General features: G+C 34.4%; 3 protein-coding genes and 2 pseudogenes across 4 annotated transcripts in view; 3 read left to right on the top strand and 2 right to left on the bottom strand.

The window, feature by feature from the left end:
- The window catches only part of LOC143531540 (putative aldo-keto reductase 5), a 207,848-nt gene that overhangs the window by 158,292 nt on the left and 24,466 nt on the right, over positions 1 to 25,090 (top strand). The window lies entirely within an intron of this gene.
- LOC143531545 (receptor-like kinase TMK4) lies at positions 3,208 to 6,292 on the top strand. Its single transcript, XM_077026819.1, has 2 exons — positions 3,208 to 5,674; positions 5,809 to 6,292. Exons 1-2 carry the CDS (start codon positions 3,556 to 3,558, stop codon positions 6,255 to 6,257), a joined length of 2,568 nt encoding a protein of 855 aa, XP_076882934.1. The 5' UTR covers positions 3,208 to 3,555; the 3' UTR covers positions 6,258 to 6,292.
- LOC143531546 (selenium-binding protein 1-like) lies at positions 6,252 to 10,049 on the bottom strand. The gene is made up of 7 exons (XM_077026820.1): positions 9,872 to 10,049; positions 8,653 to 8,848; positions 8,329 to 8,556; positions 8,003 to 8,234; positions 7,784 to 7,900; positions 7,421 to 7,684; positions 6,252 to 6,711 (listed from the first exon to the last, which is right to left on the bottom strand). The coding sequence occupies exons 1-7, from the start codon at positions 10,020 to 10,022 to the stop codon at positions 6,430 to 6,432; spliced, it is 1,470 nt and encodes a 489-aa protein (XP_076882935.1). The 5' UTR covers positions 10,023 to 10,049; the 3' UTR covers positions 6,252 to 6,429.
- Positions 19,829 to 20,159, top strand: LOC143531544 (protein RALF-like 24 pseudogene; annotated as a pseudogene).
- LOC143531534 (adenosylhomocysteinase-like) lies at positions 21,003 to 23,469 on the bottom strand (annotated as a pseudogene). The gene is made up of 2 exons (XR_013135035.1): positions 22,539 to 23,469; positions 21,003 to 21,771 (listed from the first exon to the last, which is right to left on the bottom strand). The product of XR_013135035.1 is annotated as an adenosylhomocysteinase-like (transcript).

The following is a 25,090-nucleotide window of genomic DNA, read 5'->3' on the forward strand; positions in this document are numbered from 1 at the left end:
GAAACCATGGACCCTTGTATGTGCCTCGTAAAGACGTTGTAGATCGTTAACGTTGGGCTCTCTCAGATAATGTGGTCCATATAGTTTAAATATTCCTATATTTTACAAAATTTTTATAAAATAAATTATCACAGTAAACAAGTGATAAACTATTTAAAAAAAAAACAAAACGTACCGTAACAAAAATACTCCAAGGTGTCCCGAGTTGTTTTTTCGGCCATCTTTAAATACTCGTCGTTGATGTCGGTCGTGTTTCCGTAGGCGAGCACGCGCACGGCTGACGTAACCTTCTGAATAGCCGTGAATCCTAGCGTCCCTCGAGCGTCAGGCTTTTGCTTAAAGTAATCAAACTCACGCTCCAAATCATTGGTGATGCGCATAAATAATTTTTTAGACATCCGAAAACGACGCCTAAAGGTCTTCGGGTTCTTGTATCTCGGCGTGTCGCAGAAGTAATCCGCCATCAACCGGTTGTTGGCTTCGGCACGATCTCGTTCGATATATGTTCTTGTTGAAACGGGGGGTGGAGAGCTAATCGCACCCGTAACGGAACTCATATACTGTGTCGCGAGCATAATCGCACTCGTAACCGCCCGTTCCTCCTCCACGTCCTCGGCTTGTTGGTCGGGCCCGAAAAACTGTTTATATATAGATGGAGGATCCATATATAGTGAATTTGGTGTAAAGGAATTTTTATAGAGTTGAAAGAGAATTTTTATAAATTTAATGAGGTTTGATTGGGGATGCAATGGTTTAATATATAGGAAAAAAATTTTTTTTTTTTAATTTTCCAACGGTCATTTTTGCCATTCTCAGCGTTGTACATACAACGCTTGAAAATTTAGCTTCACCATAACTCGGGGGGAGGGGGGGGCGGTGTACCCCCCGCGTTTTCGTCCTACACGCCACACATAACGCACCCATTACGGGTGGTCTAAGGGTTTGTATGCTATTTATTTAAAGTATGTTTAGGATTAATAGTGTCATTGTAAATAGGTTAGGGTTAGTATTGTAAATATGTTATAACCGTTTGTTGTTAAACGTCGCAACTGTATTGATTGGTAGGGTTTATATATAACCCCATCGATCCCTTTGTAATTGTATCAGACAAATATTTCATATTAATCAGAATTCGTTTAACATCATTGTGTTCTTATTCAATTCTTGTTATTATATCATTGTTTGATCACCATAGTTTTACAAAAGGGGTAGTTCTAATGGAATTGGTTACAGGCCGAAAAGCACTAGATGGAACTATGTCAGATGAGAGCTGTCATTTAGCTACATGGTTTAAAAGTGTACCCATATCCAACGAAAACATGGTTAATTGCATAGACCAAGCTCTTGATATTGATGATGAAGCAACCCACGAAAGCATCTTCAAAGTGGCAGAGCTAGCGGTCCAGTGCACTGCAGATAATCCGTCGCGAAGACCTGGCATGAATTATATGGTTAACGTGTTGGGCCCTCTTGTACCGCAATGGGAACCGCCTCAACAGGAAGAGGAACAAACTTATCATCGCCGTCATACAAGCCTTCCTAATTTTCTTCAGGCCAATGAGGATACCTCTAGCATGTTGTTTAATGTCGTTCACCCAAACTCGTTCTAGCATTCCCACTTTCATAATTTTCACAAACACGGTGATGAAAAAATGTTGTCGTCAATTTCTCTAGTTGTAATGTAGATGATAAATAATAGTTCGTTAAAGTTCAGGCAACCGTCAATGGGTACCAAACTACCTTTAAAATGGGTTCAGAGACCGTATTATAAAATGTATTAATTTGGGTCAGGATTCACCCGCTATATTTACTTTGAGGATCAAGATATCGTGCGTCATAACTAAGAGCATACTCATCATCACAAAAAGAAATTAACTCTATTTTTTGTCAGTGTAGACATCAGTCTGCGACTTCCGGATAAAACGTACTTTTTGTCCCATTTGCTAAATAACGAGTTTTTAACGTATAAACACTTCCTGTTTCAAACTCAGTTGAATCATGTGTAGGCCTCCTAGCAACCAGTGGTCCTGAATGAGGCAATTATAAAGTTGATTATCATTGATTCTTAATGTTTGAATAAAGCGAACATGTTCTTAGGCACGTAAACGAACCAATGAAACATTCAGTTAAAAGTTCGTGAATTGTTTGGTGGGAAGTTCGTTTATATTTGTTCATCTAATATACGAGCGAACATGAACAAAAAGTTTGTGTTCTATTAATTAAATGAACGAACATAAGACATGTTTCTTTCGTTCATTTATCTTCGTGAATGTCCGTTTGTGTTCGTTTATTTATATTATTTATGTTCACTTTTGGATGACACTTTGGATGAACTATCTATTTAATGTTTTATATTTGTTTACTTGTATTCATTTATTTATTAGTTTATGTTTGTTCGTATTGTTTACGTTGTTCATGATATTCATTTATGTTTGTTTAATTTGTTTCAATTATATTCATTTATGTTCGTGAATTGTATGTTTAGAATTTTAAACGAGCGAACATAAACGAACACAAAAATATCATTTTTTAAACGAACAAACACTAACACAAATATATATATATATATATCCTATTAAGTGTTCGTGTCCATGTTCGTTTAAAGTTAAATGAACGAACACGTAAAAACTATCAAATAATATTTGATTCTTTAATTGCGGGTCGATTAACCAGTTATAGGTGATAATATCATACTAGTAACAAAGTTACTTAATTGTCCCTTTAGCGAACTTTGATAATTCAAGAATATTGTGTCCGATTAAGAAGTTAAGTTTCTATATAAGAGTTAATTAATGTTTTTTATCATTATCTATAGCATACTTTAATTTTTTTTCACTAATAACAAATAAACTTTTTGATGGTGTCAACAGTCAAAAGACATGCCTTGACTTATGGAACATCAAGTTGATAAGTTGTACTTCATTCTCAGCTATTCCCATGATCCCACCAACATGAACTTGGCCTACCAAAACCGAACCTGAATATTCCACAATACTATGCTCTATTCTCAAACTTATAAGTCTTATAAACAAGTAGGATAAAGGAAGATTTAAACTAATGAAGTTTGAAAAAAGCCCCTGAATTTTCATTTCGTTTTAGATCCCTATAATGGTTGGCCTGCCACTAATCTTATTTAGACACATCGTTACATTTCTTTTGAACCTAAGGAATGATTATCAATTCAACCATATTTTTTTTTATGTTATTTCTATCACTTAGAAAATTTATAGGGATCATAATCAGAAACACATCACACATGGAACCAATTGACTTTTTGGTAATAAATAGGTAGTATGTGTTAAAAAAGGTAATAAATTGGGATATTATTAACCAAAGGTTCTTATTCCTAAATGTGGCAGCATGTTTTTATGGTAATTGACTTTTCAAAGCATTGAAATTTCAATCAAAACTCTCTCGGCTGTCTACTTCACGTTGGAAGACCGCCATTTTCAAAGTCACCCATATTAAGTATTAACTCATGCTAGACTTAATGGTATTAACTTAATAGGATTTCCATACCTTATACTCTTTACTTATCAAATTACTTTGAAAACAATGGCTCGTCGCCACGGCTGCCGCCTCCTTCTCTGCCTCACTTCCTTCATCCTATTCCTATCGTCTTGCGCAGCCAATGAGGCTGCCGTCATGTCAAAGCTAGCAACCTCCATTTCCCCTACCCCATCCACCTGGAAAACCGACAACTTATGTGATTGGGAAGGAATCAGATGTGACGAGTCATTGCGTGTTACAGACATCAATCTAGCATCTAGATCACTCACCGGGACTCTCCCTCCGGATCTCAACAACCTTTCACAGCTCAGAACACTAGCTCTCCAACGCAACTCATTATCGGGTGACTTACCTACTTTAGCTAACCTCTCTTTCCTAGAACAAGTATTACTTGATGGGAACAATTTCACTTCAATTCCTCCCGGTTTTTTTCTCGGTCTCACCAATCTCCAGAGTTTTAACATTTCTGATAATGTTCATTTGTCACCATGGACTCTTCCTGAAGACCTCACTAAATGCAACTACTTACAAACATTTGAAGCTAGCAATGCTTGCCTTACCGGTTCCATTCCGGACATTTTTGATCGTTTCTCTAATTTACATAACCTTTGTTTGTCTTACAATAATCTCACTGGTACACTACCTACAACTTTTGGTGGATCAGAAATTCTCAATCTCTGGCTTAACAATCAGAATCAAGGTCTTTCTGGTACGCTTGACGTCCTCTCTTCCATGACACATCTTAATCAAGTTTGGTTACAAGGTAATTCATTTACCGGTGTCATACCAGATCTATCGAAATGCATCAATATATTCGATTTGCAACTTAAGCATAATCTATTAACAGGTTTAGTTCCTAGGTCCGTGGTGTCTCTCCCTAAATTAGCCAACATTACGTTACAAAACAATAAGTTGCAAGGTCCATTACCTGTGTTTCAAAGTGGTGTGAAAGTTGAATTAGGATTGGATACTAATAGTTTTTGTTTAGTTACTGCCGGAAATTGTAACCCACAAGTGGCGGCCCTCCTTGAGGTCGCTGAAGCTCTAGGGTATCCGATGTCCATGGCGGTGTCTTGGCAAGGTAATAATGCGTGTGCTGATTGGTCCTTTATTACATGTGAATCTTATGGGAAGAATGTGACCACAATAAACTTTGCAAAACAGAAATTTTCGGGTACTATTTCACCATCTTTCGTGAATTTGACATCATTGAGGAGTTTATTATTGAATGACAATAATCTTGAGGGTTCCATTCCTGAGATATTGACATCTTTACCGGATCTTGAACTTCTTGATGTATCAAACAATAATCTTGGTGGGTCTATACCTAAATTCCCACAAAAAGTGAGGTTTTTACATGAAAACAATATGAATTTAGGTCTAAACAGTCCAAATTATGATATACCGCCACCCGAGTCACTTGTTTCAAGTGGCATGGTTATTGTTATTGTGATTAGTGTTCTTCTTTTTATTGGTATCGTGTCGTATTCGTATATATGTTACTATAAGTGTTATGGAGTTCCTACCAAATTACAGAGTCAAGCTAGCAGAGATCATAACAAAACACCTATTTCCGAGTATGGTAATTTAGGGATTTCCATTCAAGTCCTTGACCAAGTCACTGATCATTTCAGTGACAACAATGTGTTGGGGAGAGGTGGCTTTGGAGTCGTTTATAAAGGCGAGTTACATGATGGAACAATGATTGCAATCAAGAGGATGAAAATTGATGCGGTCGGAACAAAAGGGATGAAAGAGTTCCAAGCAGAACTTGAAGTTCTAACAAAAGTTAGGCATAAACATCTTGTGTCTTTTCTCGGTTATTGTATTAGTGGTAACGAGAGACTTTTAGTATACGAATACATGTCACAAGGAACTTTAAGTCGACATTTGTTTGAATGGAGAGAAGCTAAAATCCCCCCTCTTAGTTGGAAACAAAGGGTTTCAATTGCTTTAGATGTCGGAAGAGGAGTTGAGTATTTGCATAGTTTGGCGCAACAAAGCTTCATTCATCGAGACTTAAAGCCGGCTAACATCCTTCTTAATGATCGCATGAGAGCAAAGGTAGCGGATTTTGGTTTGGTAAAAATCGTGTTTGATGGAAAGTACTCGGTTGATACAAGATGGGCAGGGACTTTCGGTTATATGCCACCAGAGTATGCCGGTGAGAACTACCACCTTCACTTTTTTAAATTTAATTTTTCTGCGATTATATTCGTTATAAATATAAATAGTCCCTCTAGCTAGTTTATATAAAATTTGGAAGAAGCTGGAATTTTAACTTTATTGTGAAAACAGGCACCGGGAGGGTGACAGCAAAGGTGGATGTTTACGCATTTGGGGTAGTTTTAATGGAGTTAGTTACCGGCCGAAAAGCAATAGATGAAACTATGTCAGACGAGAGTTGTCATTTGGCTACATGGTTTAGAAGGGTCCATGTACTCTCCAAGGAAAACATAGTAAGTTGCATAGACCAAGTTGTTAATATTGCTGATGAAGCGATACTTGAAAGCATCTTCAAGGTAGCCGAGCTGGCGGTCCACTGCACTGCATTTGAACCGTCTCAGAGACCTGACATGAGTTATGTTGTTAACGTGTTGGGTCCTCTAGTAGAGCAATGGGAACCCGTTCAACAGGAAGAAGAACAAGCAAATCATCGCCACCATACAAGCCTCCCACATTTTCTTCAAGTCGATGAAGATACCTATGCTATGTTGTCCAATGTCGTTCAGCCAAACTCGTTCTAGGATTCCCGCTTTCATAATTTTCACAAACATGGTGATGAAAAAAAGAAAATAAATTAACTAGAAAATGGAAACTTTATTTTTTTTTATAGAAGTACATAATCCACAGTTTCATGAAATTAAACTATGCAAATCAAGTACAAGTTTTAGCACAAAAGAGCTTTATTATTAAGGTCTAAATCCATATATCAGAAGTGCAATCACCACCCGGATACCGCATTCCATGAGCCAAACAAGGACCATCTGGTTCAGCTCCAAAGTCAACATAGAACTCAGGATTTATAGAAAGTCCACCTGTCTCAGTGTTGACATCAATCTGTAACATGTGAGATCCTTTTTCCACAACTTCTGGATAAAACTGTTTGTCCCATTTGCTAAATAACGAGTTTGTAACGTATAAACGCTTCCCGTCTAAACTCAGTTGAATCATTTGTGGCCCCCCTAGCAACCGGTGTCCCTAAATGAAACAATTATAAAACTAATCATTATTGATTCTTAATGTTTTAATAAAGCGAACATGTTCTTAGGCCGGTAAATGAACGAACATGACCAAAAAATTTGTGTTATATTAATTAAATGAACGTATATGAACACATGTTTATTTATTTTCGTGAATGTTCGTTCATTTTTATTCGTTGATGTTCATTTTAGAATGACACGTTGGTATTCATTTATTTATGTTCGTTTATGTTTGTTCGTATTTGTTTATGTTTACTTTGTGTTAATTTATGTTCGTGAATTGTATGTTTAGAATTTAAATGAGCGAACATAAACGAACATGAAGATGTTCATTTTTTACAAGAACAAGAACGTACATATATATATGTCTGATTAAGTGTTCGTGTCCATGTTTGCTTAAAGTTAAACGAACGAACATGAACAAAACTATCAATAATATTTGATTCTTTAATTACGGGTCGATTAACCAGTTATAAGTGATGATATCATACTACATGCAACAAAACTATTTTTGTTGCATAACAAAATTACTTAATTGCCCCTTTAGTAAACTTTGATAATTCAACAACGTATTCGATTAAAAAGTTAAATTTCTATCCATGTATGTAAGAGTTAATGTTTTTTATCACTATGTATAACATACTTTCAATTTGTTTTACAAAGTAACTCTGTAACAAATAAAATGGTGACGTAGCATTAACACGTACCTTGACTTGTGGAACATCAACTTGATAAGTCGTACCATCTTCGTTCTCAGCAACTACCGGGCTTCCTTTCTGAAACAGCCCACCGACCCAAACTTGGCCAACCAAAACCGGGCTCGTAGGGTCCACAATATTATACTGTCTAATATCCCCATTTAACCAGTTTGCAAAGTAAAGAAACCGGTCATCAAGAGAAATTAAGAAATCGGTAATAAGCCCGGGCATTTCTGGTAAAATCCAGTTTTGGACCTTAACCGGTTTCACCGACATTGCCACCAGTATCAAAAAATTTAAATATATTATTTAAATTTAGAAAAAATATATTTAAACCGATGTGATATTACATGAAATTAAGTAAAAAATAAAAATTTGCACCTCATGGCCCCATGATCCATCCAAGGTCTTAAAAAACCGAACCATGTTGCTACTTAATGCGCATCCGACAAACCCTGTATCTTTAGTCGGGTCGTGCAAAAACCTTATCTGTGGAGCCATGAATAAAATCATTTTGTTAGTTTTATGAACAGATATTAAAATTGAACTAAATTAAAAAAAACGAGTCTATATAAAAAATAAGGTACTCGCCTCCAATGGCAGTAGCCCGTTAGGACCTAAGTCAATTGTCTGTTGAAGTTCACCCTCGGGCCAGCTATACACATGCAAATGACGACCATATAAACCGTCTGATACGTCTTGAAGGTTGAATCCCTTCGTGAAAGCTGACGGGGCGCCCCATGATGTACTAATCATGGTTTTATGTCGAGGTTGGTACCAATAATCATATCCGAACAACGGACTATGCCCCGGTTTCTCCCACCTAAAACATAACCAAATTTTTCATTATATTAGTTTAATAGTTTCATATCATAGCAAAATATAATTGTGGTATATGTAACTAATTAGTTAATTACCTTCCTTTCACATTGAAATTTTGGTCAAGTAGTAAGAACCCGTTTCCTTCGGCTTTTCCGTCTTTGTCACCGAGGCAAGACACCATTATGTCACCAGAAGCAAGACAATGAGCGGTGTGGGGAAATGCGAGCCCGGTTTTGCCTGTGATGTCAGCGGGCTCAACCGCCTTATGTAAGGTGGGGGTCCGTGGATCCTTTAGTGTGTCAACCGCATATATTCTACCAGACCTGAAATAACGAAACAGACAACTTCATAAGTGAAAACTAGTCTTTTGACTATAGGAAGTCAACTGTTAATAGGTGCTTAGAGATACTGATACATACACAAGAGACGGCAAAACAAGAAACCGCCTTGAAGCACTTGAATCGCCAAAGCAAGAACTGCATGCATTCCAACCAGAATGATGCAGTTCATCTCCTAAGTTAGGCATAGGCAGTCTGTGGATCACTTGTGAATATGTTTTTGATGCGGGGTCCACATCCACCGTTCCTAAGAAATCTGGTTTCTCCTTTCCGGTTCCTACATTATAACCAAAAAAAAAAAACTAGTTTACAGATTGTAACACAGCGTATCTGCTTATCGCGTTTTGACTCCAAAACACCCCTTATTACTGCAAATATATTTGATATTTTTTTCTTTTACATTGAAATAAAAGTTAAACGGGCAATAAGCTGCGTCTGACGGATTCTTTTAGAAAATTCATTGTATGGAAAAATTGTCACTTTTAGCATATTTTCAACCAGAGGATTCATTTGTTGACTTATTGGATGGAGGGTCAAAAGTCAAAGGGTTGAATTATTATCATGTCTCTAGGGTCAAGGAATCCAAAGTCACTTTATCCAAGCAACCAAAACTATACTTTGTGACTTCAAAAAATAATAATTAGTTTATTCTCACATCCAAACACCTCAAATTATAAAACTAGGGTTTTGCATGAAATCGAAAAACAAAACTGATAGTTTGGGTTTATGTATTGGTAAAAACTGAACTTTTTATTCGGTCTCGGTTTTACGTGTAGCAAAAATCGAAAAACCAAGCCGAACCTATAGATTTTTATTTTTTATTTAAACTTTATGATTGTAATTCATAATAGTTTAATCCAAATATTCTAGCCTGAATATATAATAATTATTAATGATTATAATAATCAATTTATTATTAAGTAATAAGTAACAAAAAATTTATCAAGTAATAATCAATTAATTATCCATGAATGTATAATTTTGTTAGACCACCAACAAATCATTCAAATGGGCTACTACTAAATTTATCACATCTAAAATGTATAATAATCAACGTAACAATAAATATATAATAATCAATTAATTATTAAGTAACAAAAAGTTTAGGCCTAATTATTGACCAAAAGAACCGAAACCGAAAAGACCGAAATCAAAAACCAGACATTGGTTCGGTTTTAGGCTTTTAGCACAAAACCGAACTGAATCACTTGGATAAACAGTTTCAAATTAACAGATCGAATCTAATTTCATCTTCTTAGCACAAAATATAAAACTAAAACCAACTTAATTAATCGTTTACCTGTGTAGACACACGTGACATATATTAACGACTCTTTCGGACCACCCATGGCTTCTAACGGGGTGGCATAACCCGGTCCGGTCTTGCAACAACTGTGGTTAACGGAGTTACCGATGGAAGCATGTTCGAGCACTACAACCTCTGTAGCCATCTTCTTAAAAATGTATTTATTATTTGTTTGTTTGTGTGGTTTGTAAGTGGTTGAAGAGATGGAGTTGATGAATAAATATTGTGTGTGTATATATATATGGAACGAGGATGAGGTGGCAGATAGATACATCCTCGTCAGTTCACGTGACTACGTTGGATGTATCTATCTTGTGACTTGTGTTGTGTTATGACTTATGATATATTAATATGGGGTTGGTTTTGGGACCCTGTAATATTGTGTGACTTGCATTATATGCCCTTTAAGTTTTGAACTTTCAAAACAAAAAGAAAAATAATCCAAGCGCAGTCCCGAGTTTTAAGCAGTGTTGTAAAAATCCCGACTAGCAAGGTGCTAAATAATCTTTGATTAAATAATCACTAGTCGCTATCCCACCGACTTGTCGTCGATTAAACCCTATTTGTCCAAAATCGGCCATACATGAAATTTGGTGTGTGTGTTAGTAAATTTACATATAAACTCCAATTCGATTAATCTTGATTAATCGCTAGTCTCTATCACATCATCCGACTAACGATTAGCAATTTCTACAACACTGATTTTAATAACATAAATAAAATGAGTTGTTCATGAATTAGTCAAAATTGTTAATTAAAAGCGTACATCAAGTTAAGCTTAAACGAGTTTGAGTTTTGCTCAAGTGTAAATTTTAATAAACGATCGAGTCTAAACATGATGAGCTTCATAAACGAAATTGATAGGAAATCTATTACTCATAAAATCACATTATTTTATGTATCTAATGATGATAAAGAAAAGCTAGGTAATATATATATAGTTATAAAAGTAAAATAATATGATAATGCTTTTTAGCTTTTATGAATAAAAATAGATATAAGCAATCCGATATGGTGTTTTTAAAGATGAACAAATTATATGAATAAAAATATATTTTTGACTGAAGTGTATGGGTGATGATAAGATTCTGTGAATGTTATAAAGTAACTTTTTTATATATAAGAAAACAATCAAATAATTGGTTTTGGCCTATGCTTTATATGTACATAGAAAGTCCTGTTACAAGTCATGATAAGATGAACAGTACTTGAAAGAATTGAACCAATACAATTGTCCATAAATACTGTGTTCAGTTTTTAATTAATAAAGATTACACGTCAAATTTGTAATTGTACATCAAATTCAATTGGCTCACGTACACCACCATGTTGAGATCATGAGACCACGCACTAGAGTTATAAAAACCCAATGGGTGTTACCAAACTATACAACCACGTTTTATTACATCAATATGATAAAACATGACTAAGATGTTTTCAACTTATATTATATCTATAACCTAATAATCAAGAATGTTAAATGAAACCTAACATACTTGGATATAAACCTAAATTTTATTATGATTAAAACATAAAAAGGTAAGTGAAGCGGTACACAAACAATTATTGTGTATTCAAGGTGTGAAGCTAGTTAATTAATTAACTTTTTTTTATTAACTAGTAAGAGTGTAAGAGCTTAGAGGGTGACTCATTTGATTATTTTAAAATGTAACAAGAGATATGGTAATAAGAGGTTATTTAGTAGTCTCTTAATGATTCTATTAAAAAGATATCTCTTAATCAATCAATGGTAGAGTGTGACAGTGTGCTTGGTTCATTAAAGAAAACATATTTTAATTGTTGATGAAGTCTATTAATGGACAAGTTTTAGAAAACATGTTAATGATTCATTTGTTATCTCTTAATTGGTCAGTTCTTTTAACAATTCAACAGAAAGTTTCCAAATAGCCTCTAAACAAAATAGTTAACGCGCCGAGCCTTACGTTACGGAACATATTCAAATGCGGATGGTAATATTCTCTCCTCATTTTAGTTACGAATTTGAGTTTTAAAAGTAGATGGGGTTAAATGAATTTAAACAAAACTAGAAGGAAATAGATGATAATAATCATTTGTAAATTATCATATACGTATGAGGCCGTATTTGTGTGTAAATTATAAAGGGTAAATGTACTTGTACACTAAAATTTACCAAGTACATTCCAAAATCCAGAGTTTATGCTTTAATAATTGCACCTCATGGCTCATGCTCATGTGCATTTAATTTAAAAAAAAAAAGGTTATTATTTCACAATCATTTTAGTTCTTTTTTAACACCAATTTTTTCATTCAAAATCACTTAGAACTTGTAATTGCAAAGATTTAAACTCACAATCTCATATTTGTAAGAGTTATCATACCACTAGACCAATAGATCATAGGTTAATCGGCATTGACCTTCTAGTCCAGTGGCATGTGATGATGAGTAAGCCTTAGGATCCTTGGGGTCTCATGTTCGAAACCTGAGTCAACGGGGTTTTCCAATAATTGTGGATTTCCTCTTTGATTGTGTTCTTGAATGAGTGAGGCTTGGAGTGTCAAAATCAGTATTGACGATTAACATTCTATCTTAAGAAGACTCACTCGAACATCAGCGGTGGTTCCAAACGTTGACAAAGGGTCATTGGTCAATCATTGTCCTTCTATTTATAACTTTTAATATATGATTGTTATATAAATCTGAATACATTATCATGCTTTCATTATTAGCAGTGATCATATTAGTTATATTTCGTGTCTAATATAATATTGTATTAAATATGCTTCATTTCTTATATAACTAATTATATTGAAATGTTATTAAAAATAAATTGTAACGTGACATCTAAATTTATATAAATTATTATATATTTAAAACTGTAGAAAAAAGTTTGTATTGAAAAAGAGAACAAAATTGTGCATAAAATTTAGGAAGAGACCAAAGTACATTGCAAGTTTGACTTGAATATCTAAAGAATGGCTCACTAAGACTATTTTGACACGTGTTAGAAAGGAGTCATCTTCACATGTTCTAATTGTGTGTACGGCCGAGATTTCAATTGTCTCATGTCCAACAAGGATATCAATCATATATAATAGTATCGAACCGGATGTAATGGTGTTCCCACTGATTGCTCAACTAATAACTTTTAGATATAGTGTACGATATATGGTTGGTTATTACAATTTAAAGGTTGTTAAATGGTAACTAGAGTATTTGTTTTTCTAAATAGAGTAGTTACATGAATATGATATCTATCTAGTGTGATGTATGGAATAGTGGAGTGTTGGAGTCTTTTTATTGATCGGTTATGTCATATGGGCCTGAATTGGACATTCAATTGCTTCGATTTGAATTATCCGGAGAATGCCTTATATAGATATCCAATATATCAAAAAGATGGACAATCAAACCTATTTCTCGATTCAATAGAAGCCCAAAGAGGTGAATATGGTCCCAAATAACGAAAGATATGTAAAATTGGATGGTTTGGCGTTTTGATGATCCCTACCTTATTGACAGCAACTTCTGTATTTATTATCGCCTTCATTGCTGCTCCTCCAATAGATATTGATGGTATTCGTGAACCTGTTTCTGGATCTCTACTTTACGGAAACAATATTATTTCGGGTGCCATTATTCCTATTTCTGCAGCTATAGGTTTGCATTTTTACCCAATCTGGGAAGCAGCATCCGTTGATGAATGGTTGTATTTTAAGTAAACATGTAACTAGAGTAATTTTCAATTTTAAGTAGTGTAATTGTATATTATAAGAGTAATTTTTAGTTTTAAGTAGTGTAATTTTATATCACAAGTAGACTAATAAACACATATAAAAGTAGATTAATTTGTGAAACAGAGGGTTCTATTGGTAGTTCGTTTATCAATTCAGGATTAGCTAGTAATTACTTGTTTGATTTCATAATTTTTCTAGCTATATAATACTCTAACAGAATAATTATCCTATCTTTTTCTACATCTAAGCATCCTTTAAAAACCCTAAAACTAAACTTTAACTGACTACATACATAACAATTACTTACGATATATGTATATATAATCACATTATTTACTTCGCACAATTAGCACACATTTTTAGTTTGTATAGTGTACATTAACTTTCCCCTATAGGGTTTGGATCAAACAAAATGAATTTATCGTGAAAATATACAAATAACCAGAGTAGTTATTATTAGTTTATAACTTTTTGAACTACAGTTTATTATTACACTATCTTGTTATTTATATATATAACAATTACTCTAGTACATAAATTGTAAAACTTGATTATTTATATATTTAATAGGTTAAATTATATTTGTATATGATCCCACCACATTTTACATTTTTTAAGAAATAAAGTTTTTATTTCCTTAATTAATTTCCATCATTATCTTCAAAATTGTAACAATCCAAATCGCCTATATATTTAACTATAAATAAACCTGCTATTAGCTTAGGGTTTATGGGTGCCTTAATAAAAACTTGTGGATATTCCTCAAAAACATCCACCACCGACGTTTGTTCAATCTGCATGGATGAGTTCATCGGCACCGACAACATTAAACGTCTCCCATGCAACCACTACTTCCATGCACAATGTATCATCGAATGGTTTTCACGCAAGAACAGCTGCTCCATCTGCCGCCGTGTAACATTCGAAAATCGGACACGAGGGCAGGCTCCTTATAGAGTGGTTTGTTATAATGCATGGGTGATTTTTCGACGTGTTAGACGGCGTGTTACCTTAGTGTTTCATCAGCTGCTAGATTTAATTGAGGGATTGACTACTTATCGTTAGTAATATTATTAGTGGTCGTAGTATTAACTTAACCTACGTGTTAATTAGGGTTCGTCGGAATTCTGGTTGAGAATTTTGAGTTTATAACATGTTCTTAGTACTCTTTGTTACATTATATTTGGTGTGGTAATATTTTGTTAGTTTGGGAGTTTTAGTGTTTGTTATATATATGTAGAGGTGTGTATAGATCGGTTTTGGCCTCAAATCGAACATGACTATTGTATTTTCTATTTTACGTGTTGTTGTGATTTTCTTTTATTCGCTTTAAATTTGGTTTGGCCCTATTTATCACCCAAAATATTCACCTAAAATTAACGTTATCGCCTATTAATGAATTTGGAATAAATGTTATCGCCTATTAATGAATTTGGAATAAGGGGGGAGCCCCTGAGTCCAAGCCAAGCTCACATTTATTGTTAAAAATTATTATTTTTTATTTGAAATAGCTTATATTTGAGTGGTATGAAATTAACTAAAAAGTAAATTAGTTTGTGTATAGTTCTATGTGTTGTGTTTGGTTTATTGTATTTTATAGTGGAACCTAGATGACTAGATTATTACGGCATCTTGGCAACTAGAAAGGAAGACAAATATTTGAAGATAAAAGAAGTATTTGCTTCATTACTTACACCCTACACAAATAAACGTTTTTAAATAAGTTAAAAAACAATTTTCAAATTAAACATCAAGTTAAACTTATTTTGTAAAAAAAAAAACTAAAAATAACTATAAGCCTTATTAAAAAAAGCTAAGCCAAACACCCCCTAAACCGTCTCAACTATAGAAAAGTGACAAGACAGTAAACATGATATAAACTATTGATTTACTATATATATTTACCCACCATCTAAGCCTCCATTTAAATTTAAGTTGATCCATTAAAACATTTATGTTCCAACCCTAACAACAATACATTCCTCATGGCCGACGCCAACAACCACCACCATAATATTCCTTTCGAAATCATCAAAAGGGTGTTTGTTGTTAAATCTCTGAAGACGGGTGTTTGTTGGATTTAGGAAGAATGGCCAACCGATGCATGCAGTTTGTGATGAACTTAGAGTTTATGAAGCCGACCTAGATAGCATGATTGGTGTTGGGATTCGTGGTTTCGCTTTCAACATGGCCTCCTACACAGAGTCCCTGCTTCTGCTTAATCACTCTGATTGATTCCATCATTGAGTGAACTGTGATAGCCGTATGCCAACTTTAAATTTTGTTTTGTGTGGTTCTTCTGTTAGCCGATTTTCTTGTAATGTCCTCTGCTCTTGTAGCTATACTTTACAAGTAGTTTTATCTTTCATGATGGTATTGCTGTTTCGTTAAACTTATATAGAATGGTTGCTAGGGTATCTAGCAAACACATTTGGTTACATTGCTAAAGCCATCGGACCAGCTGCTGGATTTAATTGAAGGATTGACTACTTATCGTTAGTAATGTTATTAGTGGTGGATAGTATTATCATATTAACTTAACGTGTTAATTAGGGTTCTTCGGAATTCTTATGTTTGATTGAATTTTGAGTTTATAACATGTTCTTAGCACTCTTTGTTACATTGTCATATGAATTGTACATCTGTGGTAGGTTTTTTAGTTTGGGAGTTTTAGTGTTTGTTATTGTTCATGTAGAGGTGTGTATCGGTCGGTTTTGGACTTTAACCGAACTAAAACTGATGTTTTTGTTTTCTGGTTTTAGAAGACGGTTTGGATTTCGAATTTACGTGCAGTTATAGTTGGTTTGAAATAATTGAGCCTGAAAAGAATTGTCAAGTAATAATGTATTTGATCAGCATAACTTCATAGAACTTTTCACCTAAAAATGATGAATATGGCTCATAAATCTAATATAATTAATAAACATTCAACAACTTTAGTTTTGGAGCGAGTCAAATGGTGTGTTTGGTTACCTCTGAATGAAGCCATTCAGAGGAAGAGATCTGAGTCGCTCAGATACAGAAATGTTTGGTTGGTTAACATTAAACCTCTTAATGATTTCTTTTACCTCTGAACCATTCATCGTTCAAAACTCGCTGAACCATTCAGAGGACAAATATACCCTCATACCCTTCACCTTCATTCTTCACCACCACTCTTCATCACCACTCTTCACCTATGCATCATCATACACCACTGCCGTCGGACCCCGCCAGACCTTGAACACGACATCTGTTTCTGCTCCATCGATTCCCAGCTTCAATTTCTAATTATGATTCAATCGATTTTTGTTTTATGCTCAATCGATTCAATTATTGATTCAGATTTCATCATCTTCTGATTTCTAATTAAATCAAATTTTTTATTGTTTTAATTCAGTTTAATAGATTTTGATTATCTGGGGTTAGGTTTAGTTTCTTGTTTATTCGGGGTTTTCTCAGTTTTGAATAAACTGATTAAAGATAGGTTTTTTTATAAATGTTAATCTTGATTAAGTTAGATTTTTATGTGAGTTTATGGGGCTTGATTTTCTTGTTTTATCACCTGGGCTTGCAATTTGTTTGTTTGAGTGAGTGTATATATATATATATATACTAAAAGGATAGATTCAAAGTAGTTTTTTGTCGATTTGTTTGCCATGGATGCTTTTTTGTCGATTTGTTTGCAAATTGATGGAAACAGTGTGATTAATTATGATTTTATGACTTAGATTTGAAGGATGGAGTCATCACTTGTTGCTTTACTGATAAACAAAGTTTGGAGATAGATTATTCACAAATGTTGGCTTCATTTGTTGTTGCTATTGTTAAGGTATGTATTATCACTTACAATTCGGTTACTTGTACATACCCAACTCCCTTTTGATATACAAGTTTAGAGTATTTCATTAGTATTTATATTACTTTTTGTGTTTTTTTTTGTTGAGAGCGGTTCTTTATAGCCCGCAATCATCATTTTGATTGAACATGGCTTTGCTTTTGCATCTTCATATTGCCTAACCCTTTTCAGTTTTTTTAACGGCCAATATCACGTATTTCAAGTGATATCATCATGAATGGTAATAAGAGAATCAAAATACTTTTTTTTATATACTGAGATAAATAGTTTGCTGATATAATATACTCGAGCAAACATGATGAACTAATTATTTTCTTTAGTTTTAGATTGACGTGAATGGCTGCACTTCCTTGATCTTGGTTCACATCTTTAATATGATTGTGAATATGATAGCCATCTATAAAGTTAACTTTAAGATGGAGTTATGCAACAGATCATTTTGAGTTTTTTTTTTTCAATATAACCAGTTTTTTTAAACATGATGAACTAATTATTACTAGTTTTTTTCTTAATAACTACCCGACTAATACATGGATCATGCTCAAAGGTTCCGATAAAATGATATCAGGAATGAATCTAGACGACATAAACGAACGCACGTTAACGAACATAAACAAATTATAGCAGGAAGTAATTGGGCGGGTTAATGGGATCGCACCTCAATTTATAGCAGAAGAGGTAAATATTTATCAATTTGATCCTTATGTATATTAGAGTTGGATTATATATATTCCCAAAAACTTGTGCATGATGGATCCAATTTGGCATCCCTAGTTCTGAACATGGCAAGAAGGCTTGAGGCATACAATATATAGATATTGGCATGATTGTGACTACTGGCCCGTTTGAACATATCCCGTGTAACACGCGGGAATAAAAACTAGTTATTTGTACGAAGTAATTAAAACATCATATTATGCATCAAATGTTATATAATCAACATATTTATACCTCAAATTTTGCAACAAGAAAGTTATTGATGAAGTTGGTTCTTGTTACTTGTGTCAATCATGCAACAAAAAACTCAACCTGAGTGTAATTTGAGGTGTGTGAAACTTTGATTAATTTGAAGATTATTAATTATGATATTTTAATATCATAGTAATGTGCCTGCAAAGATTTCATATGCAAGTGGTGGAGCTTGGATTTCTATTTTTGGTGATGTCGTGGAGAAAACTGTAGGGTGGTCAGCTGACGAGCTTGATAATATGAAGTCACATGTAAAACATTCCTTTCCTTTTGGGGCAACTTGTGTTTATTATATACCTAGGGCATTTTTGGGGGCTGAAATTTGGTGGCTGGAATTTGGTTATCATGTTTTTAAGATGTGTATCTTGATTACCATGTAACTTTGGTTTAATGGGAATATGGATATTGTAGTTACTTTGTTTGTGTCAATCTTTGTGCATTTGCATTTTAAATAGGAAATATGGTTTGTGTGGATGCTTAAATTTTGTAGTTTACATCGGAACTTGTGTTATGGTTGCCCATGTCTTTTTCCGGTCTTTCGATTGTCCAGGTTTTAAGCGAGTGCTGTGGAAAGAGTAGGTAGGTTTCACGGGCATTTGTTTTTTAACGAGCTGCAAAATAATATGGCGGCAATTTAACTTCCATATTGCAACACTCCTAAGCTAATAGTTCAATTAGACCACTTTCGTCCATAAACGCATTTGGAATGCTACTATAAAATATGACCATAAAAAGGGCTCCATGCTAGTTCATGATCATTTCTTACTATAACTATATATCATTCAAAGTTTTAACCAAACAAATACAATTCATTAAGCACAAAATAGTTCAGAGGGGTAAGACAGTCATTTTGTACAGCTATTCAGATGTCCAACCAAACAGACTTTAACTTGTTCAGATCTTACTGGTTCAGAGTCTCTTAACCATTCAGACATCTTATTCATTCAGCACTTAATGATTCAGAACAAGCCAAACAGCCCCAAAGGCTTGTAAGACTATTATTTTGGCCTTTATATAATTACTCTCAAATACTAATTGATATGTCTACTTGATTCAATGACTTTGATTAACTTTTCTAACTCTCTTAATTTACTAGTTTCTAAATCCGTCACTGTACTAGTTAGATTAGTAGATCACCTTTGATTAACTTTTTATATAATTTAATTGATATGCCTACTTGATTCAATAACTCTCTTGTAATCACTGTCAAGAGAGTTCACATGACAGTGATTACATTATTGAAGTGTAACTATTTTTATGACCAACAAGGGTGTAATGTGGGACACATGAGTTGGGACATTTTTTAATTAATATTGTAGGTGAGATGTCATGACATTCATTCAATCACCACCCTCTCATTAATTACATCCTATCAAAAATGCACCAATTGCACAGCACCTTCCAACCCAATTGCCATCACTATCCAAATGAACCCCATCATGTTTCTACTATTTTCTTCAATCTTTATGCACACCCAGATCAAAATCTCATCTGGGGTTTCAAGTTTAAACCTTAATTCACTAAAAAATATGATCTTGAGTCAGAAGATGAGAATATGATGGAGTCTGAAAGCAGTAGGAGAGTGTTGTTGATGGGTAAAAGGTATATAAGTTATGAGACTTTAAAGAGGGATGGTGTACCTTGTGGTACACCTGGTGCTTCATATTACAATTGTAGACAGAGTGGTGTGGCAAATCCTTACAACAGAGGCTGTCAAATTATTACATTTTGTGCTAGAGATGCTATTAACACATGATGTTCAATTAATATTTGGAATGTTGATGTATATCATCTACTCATCTTGCTTATAAATCCTATGAATTTTGATGTTTCATATTAGTTCTAGCAAATTTGATCTATTTTGTACTAGTTAATGTTTACCTATATATTTGAATATGTGGAATGGTTATATGAAACTAAATCTTGAATTTTGATTAGGGGAGTAATTTAAAATATGTATTGGTTATTATTATTTTAGGGTGTAGTATAACATTAACAATATGTACAAAATAGGGCTTGATGGTTAGATCAGTTTGGTCTATGCAGGTTCATGGGTTTAGCTTGAGTATGTAGTTATGTATCTATGCTCGGTTATTGGTTCAAAGAGACTGATTCGGTTTAGTACTTATGTGCATCCACAATTCCCAATTTCTTTTACTAAGGTTTAACTTTTATTTGTGTCATTTCGACCTTTTATGTTTAAGAAAATCTTAAACGCTAGTTTGCTAAGACGGTCTGCAATGGGTCCCTTGACCATCACAAATGTGTCGATGGTCTTAATGCGACTTGTGAACATGTTGATAGTCTAATGCAAAATAGCTTTTATCAATAGAAATATATGTGCTCGTAACCACCATTTGGAAAAACGGTTAAAATGTGTGCGGGCCCCGCCCCAAACCGGTTCGACTCATAGTTTATCAATGAAACACAAGTCTATACAAAATTGGCTCAAATATTTTTTTTTCCATTAGATTATATCAATGAAACATAAAACACAGTTTAACTAAAGATTACAACTGCAATAATATTATACACCACCTTCATACTCCACCCTTATTCAAACTCATCAATTCTCTCCAACCACCATTCCCAACTACCAACACCTTAACTCTTCTTATATGCTCAATACCTATATTGAGCCGGCTTGTACGGACCCTCGACTGGCACGTTAATGTACTCGGCTTGGTCCCGGGTCAGCTTAGTTAGCTTGGCTCCAAGCTTCCCAAGATGAAGTGCAGCCACTTTCTCATCAAGATGTTTAGGCAAAACATAAACCTCCTTCTTATACTTCCCACTCGACTTCTCGTTCCACAGCTCGAGCTGCGCTATCACTTGATTAGTAAACGAGCACGACATAACAAAACTCGGGTGACCCGTGGCACAACCCAAGTTCATGAGCCGACCCTCCGCTAACACAATGATCCCACTATTGGTTTCGGGGAACACCCACCTATCAGTTTGAGGCTTAATATTTATTCTTTTCACACCCGGGTATGTTTCCAACCCGAGCATGTCGATCTCATTGTCGAAATGACCAATGTTGCATACAATCGCGTTGTTTTTCATTTTTTTCATGTGGTCAACCATGATTATGTCTTTGTTACCCGTCGTGGTTACAATGATGTCGGCTTCTGACAGTACATCCTCTAAGGTTAGAACTTGGAGACCTTCCATTAGCGCTTGAAGAGCGCAAATGGGATCGATTTCGGTGACTATGACACGCGCACCCCGCTTGTTTCATGGCGGCTGCACAGCCCTTGCCAACGTCACCATAACCGCAGACTACGGCAACTTTCCCGGCTATCATAACATCAGTGGCTCTCATCAATCCATCCGGGAGTGAGTGACGGCATCCATACAAGTTGTCAAACTGTTATAATAACAAATGTTCAGATTTCAGATAAACTAGTTCATTATTTCATATCAGTATCATTATCCTGCTGCAATAGTTAAATATGAGTAGAGGTGTAATTATGTAAACAAGCTGAGCCAGGCCTCAACTAGCTAGGCTTGATCTCGAGCTCTGATCCATAGTCATTTTCTTAAGCTCGGGCTTGGCTCGTTTATTATTCATTAATCAATTTTTATACATTTTTATCTTTAAGTTATTTTTATATATTTTGTGAAAAAACAAAAACGACCTTAAGCTCGGGTCGAGCTCGTGAAGTACTTAAACGAGCTAAAGCTCAGCTCATTTATTATTATTAGTTAATTTATATACACTTTTTATTTTTATTTATCTTGAGAAGAACCTTAAAAGAGTTTAAGCTCGGCTATCAAATTAATGCATAGAAGTCCAAAGAGGTAAAACTTAAATGAACACAAGGCAAGTTTAAGCTCGATAAGCCTAAACGAGCTTCCCATGCTAGGCTCAAGCCCAAGCTCAGTAACTAAACAAACTTTATTTAAGGCTCTTGCTCAAAAAGCTCAGCTTGTTTCGAGCTAAGATCCATTTGATCATGAGTCCTCGCGAGCGGTTATGCTCGTTTGCAGCCATAGATCTTAGCATTTAAAGCTAGATCTACACCTAAAAAGTTACATAATATTTGAGGATTCATCCAAAATCTAGGCTCCTACAAATTATTTAGCTAAATTAACAAGTAAGAACAATTATGTGATTTGTAATATTAGTCATACCTTAGTCTTGGTGACTGAGTCATTAACATTAATAGCAGGAAACAACAATGTACCATTAGCCTGCATCTGGTACAACCTCTTAACACCGGTGGTAGTTTCCTCAGACACACCAACCAACCTATCTTTCATCTTATGGTACTTCTTCGGGTCATTTGCTAACCCGTCTTTAATAATCGACAACACGATCTGGAACTCCGGGTTATCAGTCGAACCAGGATCCGGTAACTTCCCATTTTTCGCAAACTCCTCCTCCGCTTTCACTCCTTCATGGATCAAAAGCGTCGCGTCACCGCCATCGTCAACTATCAGATCAGGTCCACCGGCAGGGCCCCAGTCCAGGGCCCTCTCGGTGCACCACCAGTATTCCTGCAACGTTTCCCCCTTCCATGCAAACACTGCCGCTGAGTCACGTGCAATGGCTGCAGCTGCATGGTCCTGAGTGGAGAAAATGTTGCAGGAACACCATCGAACCTCAGCGCCCAAGGCGATGAGGGTTTCGATGAGGACACCGGTTTGGATTGTCATGTGGAGGGACCCGGTGATCCTCGCACCCTTGAAGGGCTGCGAGGGACCGAATTCTGTCCTGCATGACATCAAACCGGGCATTTCTACTTCGGCCAACTCGAGTTCGAGTCGGCCGAAGTCGGCTAAGGACATGTCATTGACCTTGTACTCCCGGCCGGTTGAGGTTTTCTCGACGGTGAGAGACATGGTTGATTAATATGGTTAGGCACAAATTGAATGGAGGGAGTGTTGGGGTATAAATAGGTTTAAAGGTGTGAGAATGGACGGTCAAGATTTGTTGGATTTGGATATTTTGTTTTTTATAAATATATTGGTTTGTGAATTACGTAGAGGTAGGATATGGGGATTATTGTATCCACGTAGTCATATGCAAAAACATGTTTCTTTTCTTTTTTTTCTTTCAATTACATTTTATTCAAATCTACTTTGTTGAAATTATGAAGCATACAAATTACAGGTGTAAATGAATTGAGCCAAGCATAAGCTCGTTATGGAGCTCGAATTCAAGGTTAGTTTGATTCAAGCTTTTACTATAAAATTTGAGTTCGGTTTGTTTGTTATTTATGAATTACTTTTTATTATTTAATATATGTTAAGAAAGACCTTAAATGAGTCAGATGTCGACTCGAGCAAGTGCATTACCTAGCCAAAGCTTGGCTCGGATTCGGTTATGTAGTGTAAAATTGACATATTAAAGTTAAAACCTATAAATAAACTAAGTTTGTTACGAATCGAAGAACCTCCTTTCGCTGCTTGATAACTATACGAGCTTTATTTGGGGCTCGAACTTTAATACGGCTCTGTTGGTTTTGAGTATTTTATCAATCCGATCTCAAGTACCTCACGAGCGGCTCGGTTCATTTTCATCCTTAGATATAATCTTGATTAATAAAGATATTGCGGTTTGGATTGATTTATTTAACTCGTTTAATCAAGTAGGACGTATTTGCGCTATACAAACATAAAGATTTCGAGTTGTTGCCGATTAATTTAATATGATTAAATATACGGGTGGTGGTCTGATTCAATGATTTAGTTTGCCAACTCAACAGGATTATCATTCCAGTAATGAAGATACTATTGTGCATGTTTGTAACAAGTAACTTATGTTTAAATCAGTGCATCTCCATCTAATTGTTCATAGCTCAATAAAAAAGTTTAAAAACATGCATGAGTGTCAATGTTAGAGAGTGCAATTCGTTAGAATAGGATCGATCTCTCCATTTATCAATTGGTATATATATATATATATATATATATATATATATATATATATATATATATATATATATATATATGGGATGGTTCAAGAGATAAATAATATTATTGCAAGAAATGTAAGAAATGAATATGGACCACTAGTTTTGTTTTAAGTTTTAAATGCTAAAAGCTAAATAAAGAAACTATTAATTATTCTCTTTCTTCAATTAATATAATTAATAAACCATAATACTTATTTATTTAATTAATATAACTTATTAAATTATTATAATTAGAAAATATTAAGAACTCATTTATTTTTATAACTTACTTTTTGTTTCTTTAATTTTTATTCCACACAAGTATAATTTATTCATACATTAAAATTTCTTTCTATCCAAAACTAATTTCTTTCAACTCAATATATTAATATCTATCAACACATACTTACATTATGATGAATAATACCAAAAAATAATTTTACATGTGTTTGCATTAATTAGATATCAATAAAAAACATACAACCTACACAAAAATGTATAAGAATAAGACAGCGTATAACCTACACACGAAAAATATTTATCCTACACACAAAATTCATCATCAATAAAATACACACGCACACAATAACATATAACCTACACACAAAAAGCATATAACCTACACACGAAAATTTTATCTTACACAAATACAATTTATTCATACATTAATTTCTTTTCAAAACCAATTTCTTCAACCTACACTTGTTCTAAGAATAAGAAAACATATAGCTTACATACAAAAAAACATATGACCTACGCATGTGTACGGTATGTGTATCTTTGTAT

This window comes from Bidens hawaiensis, unplaced genomic scaffold (assembly GCF_021521415.1).
Source record: "Bidens hawaiensis isolate Kalapana, Puna unplaced genomic scaffold, B.hawaiensis_p1.1 tig00009190_1, whole genome shotgun sequence".
Lineage (NCBI taxonomy): Eukaryota > Viridiplantae > Streptophyta > Magnoliopsida > Asterales > Asteraceae > Bidens > Bidens hawaiensis.